Genomic DNA, 12,132 nt, shown 5'->3' with positions numbered 1-12,132 from the left:
TTTGGCTGAGCGTTTCCTGGGATGATATCAACTATAGTTATTGCTTCTGCACAGTGCTATTCTAAGTGTTGAATGGAAAAGGTTTCTATGCTAGTTTGCTTTGTTGAGAGCTTTGCTCCCAGAAAAACAAAGATGACCTTACCTTCAAAGACACAGTACACAATAAAGTCTTAGAGTTTCTCTACATCACAGTTACACACAGAACAGGAAGAATGCCAAACCAAGTGATGTCAGATGGATTAACTGCTTTGTACCAAACAGTTTGCATTACTAAAGATAAGGGGAAGCTTGAATTCAAAGTTCAGGAGCTGAGATTTTACCCAAGATGAATGAAATTACATGGGACATTCAGGGACTGTGAAGTCCAAAATCTGATCTTCATAGTCACTACCTGTCTTTGCACATATCTGCCACAGGTTTTTCACAGCAGACTTTGTCTTTCAGTTTCCTGAAGCTACATGCCTCAGCATTAGTGTGCCCTCCCAACTAGGCAGGTTCAGACCAGGGACTGTAAGGCTCTCTGTGGATTGTCTGAAATATCAGAGAGGCTTGTGTGAGGTGAGACAATGAGGTTTCTGTCCTTGCCACTCTTTCTCATGTCACATCTGACCATAGGGAGGCAGTGAATTGTGATGAAAGACGAACAACATTACCTCATGGGCTGAGTCCGCAGAGCTGTCTTCAAGTCTTCAACTATTTTATTTTTCATTTCTGTTTCTTCTTCATCGAAAGCATACAGAGTCTGCATCTGTTCAGAAAATAAGATAACAATCAGGAAAGCTCGATCTGCCTGGAAGCTAAGAGACAGCCCTGGAATTATGAAAAACAACTATCTCATCAACTCATGCAGAGGTGCCTGCCGACCTCTCACCAGGAAAGCAATGCCTCAGCTATAAAACTGAATCCAGATGAGGCTGCTCATGTGGGCTGGCAGCAGAATACCACTTTGCCACACTGGCTAAACTAGGGTTCTCAGATTACCCCAAAAAAATCATACTTGCCAGTATGCGTCAGAAAACTGTACCTAATTTGGAACAGTGATCTGCTGTGGTGATCTATGGATATGTGAGGCAAAGTTTGTAGTGAGAGGTAATATCTTTTATTAGACTGACATGGCTGGAGGCATTTCGGCAAGTGGGGGAAGAAGAAAAAACCCCCAGACTTGTGTGTCAGGTTACAAAGCATAAAAGCTTTTTCTTTAAGTAACTAAACAGCCTGCAAATATCCTGAATTACAGTTTGTGTACATAAAAGTTTGACTTTCTTCCACACGTCAAGTAAATTACCTCTTTTAACGTACTGATTTTCCCTGTACACTTTGCTCTTGCTAATTAGGAACATTTACTGCAAAAAGCTGAAGTGTCATAAAAATCCTTGTTCCTGTTTTTTAACAAGTAAACTGAAGCACAGAAAGACTAGATTTTTCCCCAGTGTGCAACTTGAGATAACTAGAGCTTGCAGTCAACTGAAACTGAAGATGCTGTGGGTCACTGTAAATTATGGTAAGAGATGGTGAGTGGAATACAGACAGAAAACAAGGTTCTTCAAGTCAGATAATGCCATTAAAAATGTGATATATCAGGAAATCAGTGTTCCAGATCTACATTCAGCACCACTGCAATTTGTGATGTGAAGCAATACTTTCCAGTGCTCGTAGCATATACTATTTGGGCTCACAACTTAAATGTATGCCATTTTAAAAAGTCAAGGCTCAATGCTGGAAATTCTTAGCCTATAGCTATGTCTACTTTGTCCCTTTAATTGTAAAACAGAGAGGATAAATGACTCTCTTACTGGCAGGACTTTCTGAGGATATCACTCAGCGGTATCTGGAAAGCAGCTCTGAACCTCTTCTCAAACGAATAAACTCATTAAACCAGTATCATCTATCAGGGATCAGGTTAATAATAAGTATTTTTTGGTTTAGCAAGCACCAAAGAAAACTTTCCTCTCACTGGAACTTCCTTTAACCCTCCCCCTTGCCACCAGCCCAATACCTCACTTCCCTTGGAAGTGCTCCCATGTTGCTTGCTTTTGCAAACCATGTGGTGCCAACATATGTCAGATCCTGAGGGTGGTCACTTGGCTACATGCTGTTGCTGTCTTATGCTGAACAGCTGGCATAGGGAGATGTGTTTAACTCTAGGGGTCCTCTCTCTGATCCACGCTAAAGTCAAATTCACTCAGAAACAGAGCAAGCTATTTCCTGCCCTAATGGAATGACAGAGCGCTACTGATGGAAAATGAGCTGATGATGTTTTATCTTTTGCCAGCATCCTCTGACAGCCAGAAACATAAATTGAAATGCTTAAGCCAAGCCATATATGATCCCTCTCTTCAAAAAATAAACAGAAATCCTGAACAGGCATTATGGAATCTCAATGGCAGAGTCCTGGGGTGTGATTTGGGGCTTGATTTGTATTTTCTTGAGTGACAGCCCATCTGGTCATCTTTCCTTTGGCTCATAAATGCTCCTTTGAATGGATCCCATTCCTCCAATGACTTAATTTCTCCTCTGAGCCATTGTGGAGAGAAAGTAAATGGATGGTAGGAAGGTGCTCAACAGTATTTCATTCAGAGTGAAAAACAGGCCCATTTCCAAATGAAACAAATACAAATAATCCTCCCTTTACAACAGAGGGTGATTATAGAAAAACCCTTTTCTAAAGCTGCAAGCAGCCAAGAGCCTTTCATTTCTCACTCCTGTGCATCGCCAGGAACTCAAATGCTCACTGCCCTCTCTGAAGACAGACTGGTCACACGTTTGCATTATGAAATAGCTCTCTCGGCAAGAGTTATAGAAAATATAACTGTCCCTGGGAGACAGAGGGGAGGGAACTGTCATTATGTGAGACTGAATTTCATTAATGTGGCTGACTGATGAATTGCTTTCCTGAACCACAAATTGCAATCAAGGACTAATATCTGCTGTGCTGAGGATGCAGCTAGTTACTTTCACTTAGCCAAACACATAAGGAAGAGGAAGCAAAATAGTGGCAGGTCCTTATGTGCTCCCTAAAACGTGTTAGATGTAAGGCTCTTCTTTACAAGAATATTTTGTGTATTTAAAGTTCTCCAGATTGAGTGCATCACTGAGGAAAGTGTAGCACTGATTTACCAATGCAAAAAGAAAACTATAAATTTGTGAAAAAAAACCACACATGGAATTTTATGTGTTAAACTTCAGATAGTCCAAGAAATTACTTCTGAAAATTTGACTCCATTTAAAATGAAGTATTTTAGTTTTATCAAAAGCACGGATCAATTTACACACCTTATCCTAATGGCTAATAAACTGCTGGGAGGAAAATACAAGACATGTGAGAAAGAGAAGAGAAAAAAAAAAAAAGAAAGAAAAAGAAAAAAGGCATAAATCAGCATCAACAACACACTATATGATGGACCTAGTTTTACTTAACAGCATCACACAAATGAAATGAAAAAAGAATGAAGCAAGTAGAATAAACAGTGAAAAAGGAATCTGATATTCTGATTTCTCATTATAGTCCAAGCTCTTACTTTAGACCATGTCTAAAATAATAATTAACAAAGTGTTATCATCATTGATCTCACTTCCAGTTCATAAACAAGTAAAATTTGATTAAAAAATATGATATTGCTTGCCTCCTACAACATACCTGCACAATACTACTTTAAAACATTTCTTCAAAGAAAACTGGTCAGTTGAATTCAAGGTGTACCACAGCTCTAACTACATTAAGGCTGAACTAAGAAAATAAACTATGACCTAAATTCTGAATAGATGTAATTTAAAAAGCCTGAACTTAGCAAGTGAGTTTAAAGTAACACAGATGTCACTTAACCCAGATAGAGGAGAGCATTATCATCCACCTGCTAAATTCTGCTGAAATATATCTTTTCACCATCCTGTGAAGCTCCTCTGTCCTAAACAAATGCTTTCTGAGTCAAGGAAAAGGGCCTGGTTACAGCTGCATTTATTAATCCAGACCCTCATCTCATACTCTCAACTGAGCCATCTCTCCAGAAATGCTGGATCTGCAACTACTGTTCACCTGAAAGTCTCTCTGTGGAAATGCATACACAGCCAAGCTCATAAAAGCAACACAGTACTGTCAGAAGTTTTCCTCCCCAGAAAAGTGATGACTGTGTTTGCTTCTGCTGCCAAGGAGACAGTATCGTGGGGTGAGAAGGGCAGGAGAAGCACAGGGAGGCTTCTTTACATGTGATGGTAAGAGGGCAGCTGCTGTATTTTTAAGAAAACAGTTTTTGTATGTTAATGAATCAGCAGAAAATGCAAATGACCTTGACAATGGAAAATATCTCTAATTGTGAGCATGCAGCCTGTGCACAATCACCAGTATTATTCATAGCATGCAGACATTAGAGGGAAAATCTGGAGATTCCTCTTTCTAAATCAGACATCATTAGCAGCTCTCCCTTTCTTTTAAGGACTGGTCTAGAAAACTATACAAATTATCTACTTGGCCCATTCCTTTCAGTCAGGCTACCTGAAGAATAGGAAGTGTCCCTCCAGAGCAACTGCATGCTACAGGATACCGAAGAGATTAATTTTTACTGTCATATGCTCTTGTGAAAACTGTGTGTAAAAACTACTAAAATCTAAAAAGTCACCACAACAGAAACAATTATGGGAACTGAACTGTGCCTAAAATGCATGGCTTTTTGAACTGGATCAGGAATCTGTGACCTAAAGTGCTTCCTAACATAGTGATCTAAGGTTACAAGTAGGGAATGTCAAACATGTCAGGAATCACCACATTGCTCTCAAGCATAATCTGTGAGGAGCAGATATGATGGGTAACACTGCAGAGGGATTTCTGAGAAGCAATCTTTGACACAAGGGCCTTGGCCTGCTGAAATCCTCAGAAAGATTCTTTATGATAACAGCAGGATAAAGGTGCCATTTGCATTTTATCATTGGGTAGGGAGAACATTTTTGCCAAGCAAATACGGATTTTGTAATTAAACAAAAGGATATAGAAAACAATGTGAAAGCTGCATATAAAAAGATTCTTACTCAATTAATTCATAGAAGATCCAAAGTTTATTTTTAAAAAACCCAGAACAAATAGGACTTTTAAACTAACACTTCTATGATCATTGCTACCATTTCAGCTCTGATACTTTTTGCAGTATTCCTAAATAAAATATTACAATATCTGATGGTGCCCAAGAGATGCAAACTGAAATAGACTAGACAGTGTCAGGAAGCAACATGAAACGTGTTTTTCTTTCAATACATCTGAGCCAACTCCACTTGGATGCAGTTTATAAAAAAATTAAAAAAAAATAAAACCCACACCACTAAATTTAAGACTGAAATTATAAGGGACCCAAAATAGCAGTTTGGAAGTTAAGAATCTCTGAGGTCTAAATAATAATGAATAGAACATGTCTTTACAAATGTGTTGGAGCTGGTTCTCAGATGTATTACTTCAGTTTTCCACTGATACAATTCCTGTGAAAACAAGTCAACTAAGTTTCACCTGCCTAAAAGTGAAGCAACGAAGTGTTAAATCAGAGGCAGCAGTTTTAACCCCACTGTGCCTTCTCAACAATTCAAGTATAAGAGTAAGTCATGAGGCTTGAAGCCAAATAAAAGGTTATCAATCATTCAGTGCTGAGGCATGCGGACAACGTTACTGGGGGTGGTGTTTATTGGTGCTCTTAAAACATGTTTAAAATTGGAAACATAGGCCAAAATATAGTCTCATTCCATGGAGCTGCTCCAGATTTACAATAGTAGCATGTACATATTCTCTCCAGGTTTACATCAAGATCGTTTAAAGAATAATTCAAAAGTCACTGAAATCAATGGAAAAACTTTCAGTAGATTCAAGAGGCCTTGGATCAGGTCCTACCAGAAATAGTTGGCTCAGTGACATTGCAAGGTTTCATACTTTTTTTTTTCCTTGTAGAGCAAATTTGTTCAGTCAGGAAATCAAAGCATGGTGCCATGCCAGCCACAAAAGCTCAATCTCTTTTCTCAAAACATGTCCATATTCTTTCCACTCCATTACTCTGTCCCAAGAAAATCTGGCATGAAAGAAGGTGATAATTTTGTTTATTCATGACTCACAGTAGAAAGTAGCTTTTCTTTTATCCTCTTACAGTGAGTTACAACAACTTGTAAATCTTGAGTTGTTTCACAGACCAAGATGTATTTCACCAAAGAAATGTGCCAGTATAGACACATTTAGCATCCATTAAGACATTACTTTTATGAAATTATTTTATAGCTCATAGTCGTGATACAAATGGTGCAGAGAAGCCTTTAGAAATCAAACATAAAAACATAAGTAAACAAACAAGGCCTGCTGCCCAAGATGCTAGGAACAGAAGTCTATCATTACTTTGGCACAACTGTAAAAAAAATATCAGAAGCCATTGCAAATGAATAACTGGAGGCAAAATTCGACTATAAAATCAATAAAAAAATCAAATTTCAAAATAAAGATACACGATATCAAAGAAGATTAGTGAACACTATATTTAGGTGTTCTGCTGGTGAGTAACTGCTGGTGATACTTTGGAGGACGAGACATACTATACAGCTATTAAACAAGGACAGTTAAAAAAGGCTTTCCTCAAATATTTTGTTGGCTTCTACCTGATGTCCAAGGTGTTACAGCCTTATGCTCCTCTACTTACCTACTTTTATATAGGTGGATATTATTTTACAGAAACAACTACCTGTTCTTTAAATCTTCTTTTGAACTAATAACTCCATTGTTATTTTGTAGGTTGGTTAGACATCAATTTGAATTCACACAATAAAACAAACTGTACCTAGTTTTCAGATAGTTGCTTTTCTTATTCATGATTTCTTCTCCCGAATTTTCATTCTAATTGGATTGCCTTTAGTACTGCAGAAATAAAACCTGGAAATACTTCTGGTGCTTTCTGTTCTACTCTGCTACACCAGGGTTCACTCTTAATACACATACTCATCTTTCAGAAGTCCTGTTTTAAATCAGTAATGCATTCGGGCTAACATTCTCCTCTTTTGGGGACTTGAGAAGCACATATCTATGATGGGAAATCTTCCCTACTTTGCAGGAGAGGTAACTTACTGCTGCCATGGAATTGATGCGATCGATGTAGTAATCTGGCCAGCTAGTAGCGAGCTTATTAGGATCTTCTTGTTCCTGAAACAGAAAGTTAAACAAGGTTACACAAGGAGCCTTTACAGTATGAGATGCCGCTGCAAAACCACCTGGGATTCTTCACTGTGTTGCTCTTTACTGTGGTATCTCCCCCATCTCCATCTGTATAACACATAGATGTGTAGCATTTATTATAAACATTTCTGAAAGCGTAATGTTAGCACTTTCACTGTGGTGTGTCAGATAAAAAGAATCTCCGTTATCTAAGGTTGTTAAATCCAGAATAAGAAAGTTTGATGTAGACACCGCTATCTTTGGCATCTAAGCATCAAATCTCAGTCCCTTAAACATACTGTGTTTCCAAGTAGGGTAGCCCATTTACAGATCTTATATATTATTTTGCCTCTCTACTGCTAAAGTGATGATGGGATTCACCAACAAAGGGGTTTAACAACTGCTATGGAGGAAAAAAAAAAAAAAAAACAAAAGAAGAAAAAAAAAAAGTCAAGGAACCTGAAAAGAGAAAAAACAAGAAAAGTCCATCTAACTTCAGTGGTCTCCCACACTCTCTTCTTGGACCACAATTTTATGGCTGTCAATGTGGGATTTACTTCCCTGGAATAAATGTGATTATATACTTAAACTGTGGCACTCTCTTTCCATTATGAAGCTCAGAAAGCTACTCATACCTGGGATGTATGTAGAGATTTTTATCAAGCCCCGTGAAACTACTAGATGGCCCAATCACCTGGGCAACATTTTCAAGAGATAGACAAGTTCACATCTGTGGCAACAGAGCCATTGAGAAAAAAATAAAATCACTGCTGAAATTATGTCAATTCTGCCTGTTATAAGAAGTTGCTGTACCAAGTTTCCTCTCAGAGGGGAAAACAAGTCAAAAGCAGAGAGCAATTCAGAGGGGAGGGCAACAACAGGATGCTGGAGTTTTTCTGTTTGTTATTTTTAATATCTTCAGGGTTTCCTCAGACAAAACTGCAAGGCAACTTGATGATAATGGCAAAACCCTTCCATTGCTCCAGGAGACATACAGAAGGAAGGAAAAGAAAAGCCAAATCAAAAAACAAGGCCCTAATATACAAAGTTACATAGGTATGAAAAGCTGGAAACAATAACCCATCTGTATAAGGGAAAACATTAGCTGAAGGAATCTATTAAAGTAAAGTCTTCTTTTAGCTCCTTCAATAGTGTAAATGTTACATTAAAAAACACACGTCAGCTTATGGACTTCATAAGGGACCATATAATTCTTCACTGAAGTAACAGCTATGTAACTGCTGTGAAAACAGGATCTTGATACTATACAAGCCTGCAATATAGCCAAGGTATTATATAGGCTTTGACACTAATTTGGACAGGCTCCATGCCTTGGTGGAAAGTGGAACTTATGACTTCATCCTAAATAGGTCTTAATGGAGTTCTACAAACATTTGGACCATCTGAACCAATCAAAATGAAACAAAATAAAAGAAAGTATGGTGTGCACAGCTCAGCCGATCTTGAAAGCCTTTTCTTGAATCCCATGAGATCTGATCCACTGGGAAAACTGTGCCCTACAGAGCAGAGACATTTAGTGGATGCCATATCAGCGTGGCAATCATTTTCAATACAAAGATTGCCGTAACAGACATAATTAAAAATCAGAGGTCACTGCCTTTGTTGCAAAACATTCTACAAAGAAGTACCAAACACTCATGTCACAGAAAGTAGGTGGAAATGCCACATATTCATGTCTGAATGGATCATGAAAATGAAAGACATTGTTTATAGGGTGAGTGCTTCTTTCAAGATGATTTCAGTCTTGAGAGAAACAACATAGGGAAAATCTGAAGACAAGCTGGTAGCCTTGAAGCTCTTCTGTGGAGGGCACCAGGTTTCAGTTACCAGTGAAGGCACATTGGTATTTTACTCTGCACCAAATGGAATGCAAGAAATGTTCAGCAGTTCTCTAGAGCATGTACTGAAAATCTAGGCATGTCAAAGCATTAGTAAATACATGCACAAAATTAGGAACTTTACAAGGCTTCTTTTCTGCAGAGACAGGAAGACATATATGGTGACATAAAAACTAAAACTCAGGAAATCACTGGCAGATTTAGGGACAGACACTGATCTGACACTGAATCCAGCCCTCTCTTATTTCCATTATCAGTTATATCAGGTTGCTTTTATGCAACGTAGACAAATCCAGACTCCCTCGGACCAGAGGGTGCTTGACATCCCTCGGTTTCCAATCATTACATGGACTTTGCTATTGTCTGTGATAAATTTCCTGGGCTGATGAGGCATGATGAAGCCCTCTAACATGTAAACTAAAATAAACTTCCTCCTTGAAAAGATGCATCGAGAACTACACCATAAATTATGGATGTCACACAGCAAGCGTGGGTACTATTGGGATGACTTTTATTCATTGGTAACATGACTTCCTTCCCAGATCCACCTCCTCAGAACTGCAATCAGTTGACTTTATTGTTTTGCACTGTTCAGACTAGAATGGGAACAAGACACATACCTGATGCTGCAAAATGTGGGTTTAAAAATGTTTCTTGAGCAAGAAACCATGTTACCATTCATTGAGCTCCTCTCTGTATCAGTAAAAACAATGTGCAAACATAGATGAAGATTATGAAATGAGATTACTCTAATAGAAATTGTTCAAATTGCTCACGTGCCTGGACAGTGTACACTCAAGTTTATACTTGAGTCACAAAGAATTGTATTTTCTTGCAGAGGCCACATTAAGGTTAGTGTGGTTCCTCCTCTCAACAGTCTGCATGCATCATTCTTGTACCTCACAAAGCTGAAAGACAGGTTATTTTACCTGGTGTGAAGGGTCGGCATCATCACATACAGTTCAGAAAATATAAAGCATGGAGCTTATTATTACAAGAAACTAATGCCTTTTAAGAGTAAGTAAAATAGTGAAATATGTTGTCATACTGAGTAAGTACCTGCACCATTTTTTTTTTGTATTTCCCATTAAAAGGCAATGGGAATTGGGATCCTGATTAGAAATAACTGGGGATTTTTCAGTGAGTTTTATTTTAATGCCAGTTCACTGAAACTTTAATTTTCAACCGTACTTACATCAATTGAGGTGAAAACTTTGCTGGGTAACTGCTTCTGGATGAAGCCATTCCATGTTTTTCAGAACAACAGCTTAGCTGCCAAAACATTTGTCTGAGACGTGCAAGATTCAGACTCGTGTCCATGTTGTGTTTCAAAGTGAGGTGTGTGACCCTTGCTCTCCACATGAATATTCTAGCCACTAGAAAGAAGGTGGGTTTTTCATTGCTTAGAGACTTTGTTATCACTTGTGCTTCATTTCCCGTTAATTGCTACTCTTCTCCCTTCAGGTACTTTTAGTGGGATCTTAAAAGACTCAACTTTTAAGACTCAACTAAGATGCAACATCTGCTATTAATGTTGAATATAATACAATCTTGTAACACCTTGCACTCTACACTGTCAAAGGTCCTTAAAGGAATTAATGTATTAGATTTTCAGTTCCTCTTTCAGTGAGATCAGCAGAGATAGGGGAAAATGGGATGCAGACAATTACACAGTTCCAGTTACAAAGGAAAACTGTAGCACAGCCAAGAATCAATCCACACTGAAGCTGCATTGCAATCTCATCGCAATCACTGTCCTCCTTTTTTTCCATGACTGATTTACTGACTTTTCCTCACTTTAAGGAGAAGTTCAACTTCCAAAGAAATATTTACCTGTTTATTAACACACCATTCATACTAAAGGCTGTATCTCAGTTCAAAGCAGCCAAAGCTGTATAAATAAAAAGCACTTTCATTAAACAACACAAAAATCTGTTTGATCTGCTGTGGGATTAAATACTACTTCAGAAGTGAAGTGAAAATACATCTAAGTTTTTCAGACAGTTTACATCTCCAAAAAACCAACTATGGCACAAGAGATGGTAATCTTGCAACAGGATAGACCATAGGACTGAGCCATTAACTAGACAGATGTAGTCATTGCACCATTTCTCAGACTCCATGACTAGCATTTACACAAATATTCTCAGGGTTTGGGGACAGAGCTATATTCAAGCATTTTAAGCACAATTTATCCAGAGTGAGAAAAACAAACATTACTTTTATCCTTGGAATTAAGTTATTGATGTGCAGATAGTAATTCTTCTGTCACAAAAGTGGTCTACTGTATAACTTATTAAAAGGGAATATTCATTAATTACCAGTTGGAACATGCAACTCAGGAGTTCTAATTGCCTCTCACAATGGTTGGGTATAGCCATATGTGCTTCCAGTTCACTGGATTATGACACAGGAGTATTTTAGCTAACGGGTCGCATTGGGAGTGGGCAGTATGGGGGGGATGTGGGGATTTATTTTTTCATTTCATTTAGCGTGATCTCTATCCCACTGTCGGTAACTTGATGGACCTAATAATGACCTCTGATGCTGATTACTAACCAGCAATTCAAAGGATGAATCAAATCGTATTATTTACATCACAAAATGTTTTATACTGCCAAACTGTGGAACACACTGCCACAAATTATAATTAAATCTAAAAACATAGAGGTGAAAAAGGGATACATTTATGAAGGATGAAGATTCCTTCTTAGAAATCTTTTCGTAATACCAAAAGTTTCAATGCTGCTGAAATTCCTCAGCCTTTAAAAATTAAAATGGACTTCCAGACTACCAGTCATATTTCAAAGACTGTTTGCCCTACCACAGGCTGAAAACTATACAATAAAGATAAATATATGTTTTGTTTTGAACTGCTTATTACATCTACCACTTTTTTCACTTCCCACACACGCATAGAACTCCAGAAGCTGTACATTGTATGTACACAATATGTCATTTACAACCTCATTTAACAATCCAAACCACTTCAAATTAATTCTTTCTAATTGGTATCAGTGTGATAGAGATCAAGGCCATACTTCTATGTCTTGTCTCCCAGAAAATATGCCAGAGCTGTTGCATACACAGAGAGAGATACATAGTTTCTCA

General features: G+C 38.0%; 1 protein-coding gene across 1 annotated transcript in view; it reads right to left on the bottom strand.

Annotated features, from left to right (window-relative positions):
- Positions 1-12,132, bottom strand: part of DAAM2 (dishevelled associated activator of morphogenesis 2) — a 178,200-nt gene that overhangs the window by 76,538 nt on the left and 89,530 nt on the right. Inside the window, exons 4-5 of the mRNA XM_061991273.1 lie at positions 7,076-7,150; positions 654-748 (exon numbers count right to left, since the gene is read on the bottom strand). Of these exons, the coding sequence (XP_061847257.1) occupies positions 654-748; positions 7,076-7,150 (170 nt within the window). The remainder of the gene's footprint in view (positions 1-653; positions 749-7,075; positions 7,151-12,132) is intronic.

The sequence above is a fragment of the Colius striatus genome, chromosome 2 (genome assembly GCF_028858725.1).
Source record: "Colius striatus isolate bColStr4 chromosome 2, bColStr4.1.hap1, whole genome shotgun sequence".
In the NCBI taxonomy this organism is placed as follows: domain Eukaryota; kingdom Metazoa; phylum Chordata; class Aves; order Coliiformes; family Coliidae; genus Colius; species Colius striatus.
Note: the sequence above shows the minus strand (reverse complement) of the source record. Positions and strands in the feature narration are given on the sequence as shown.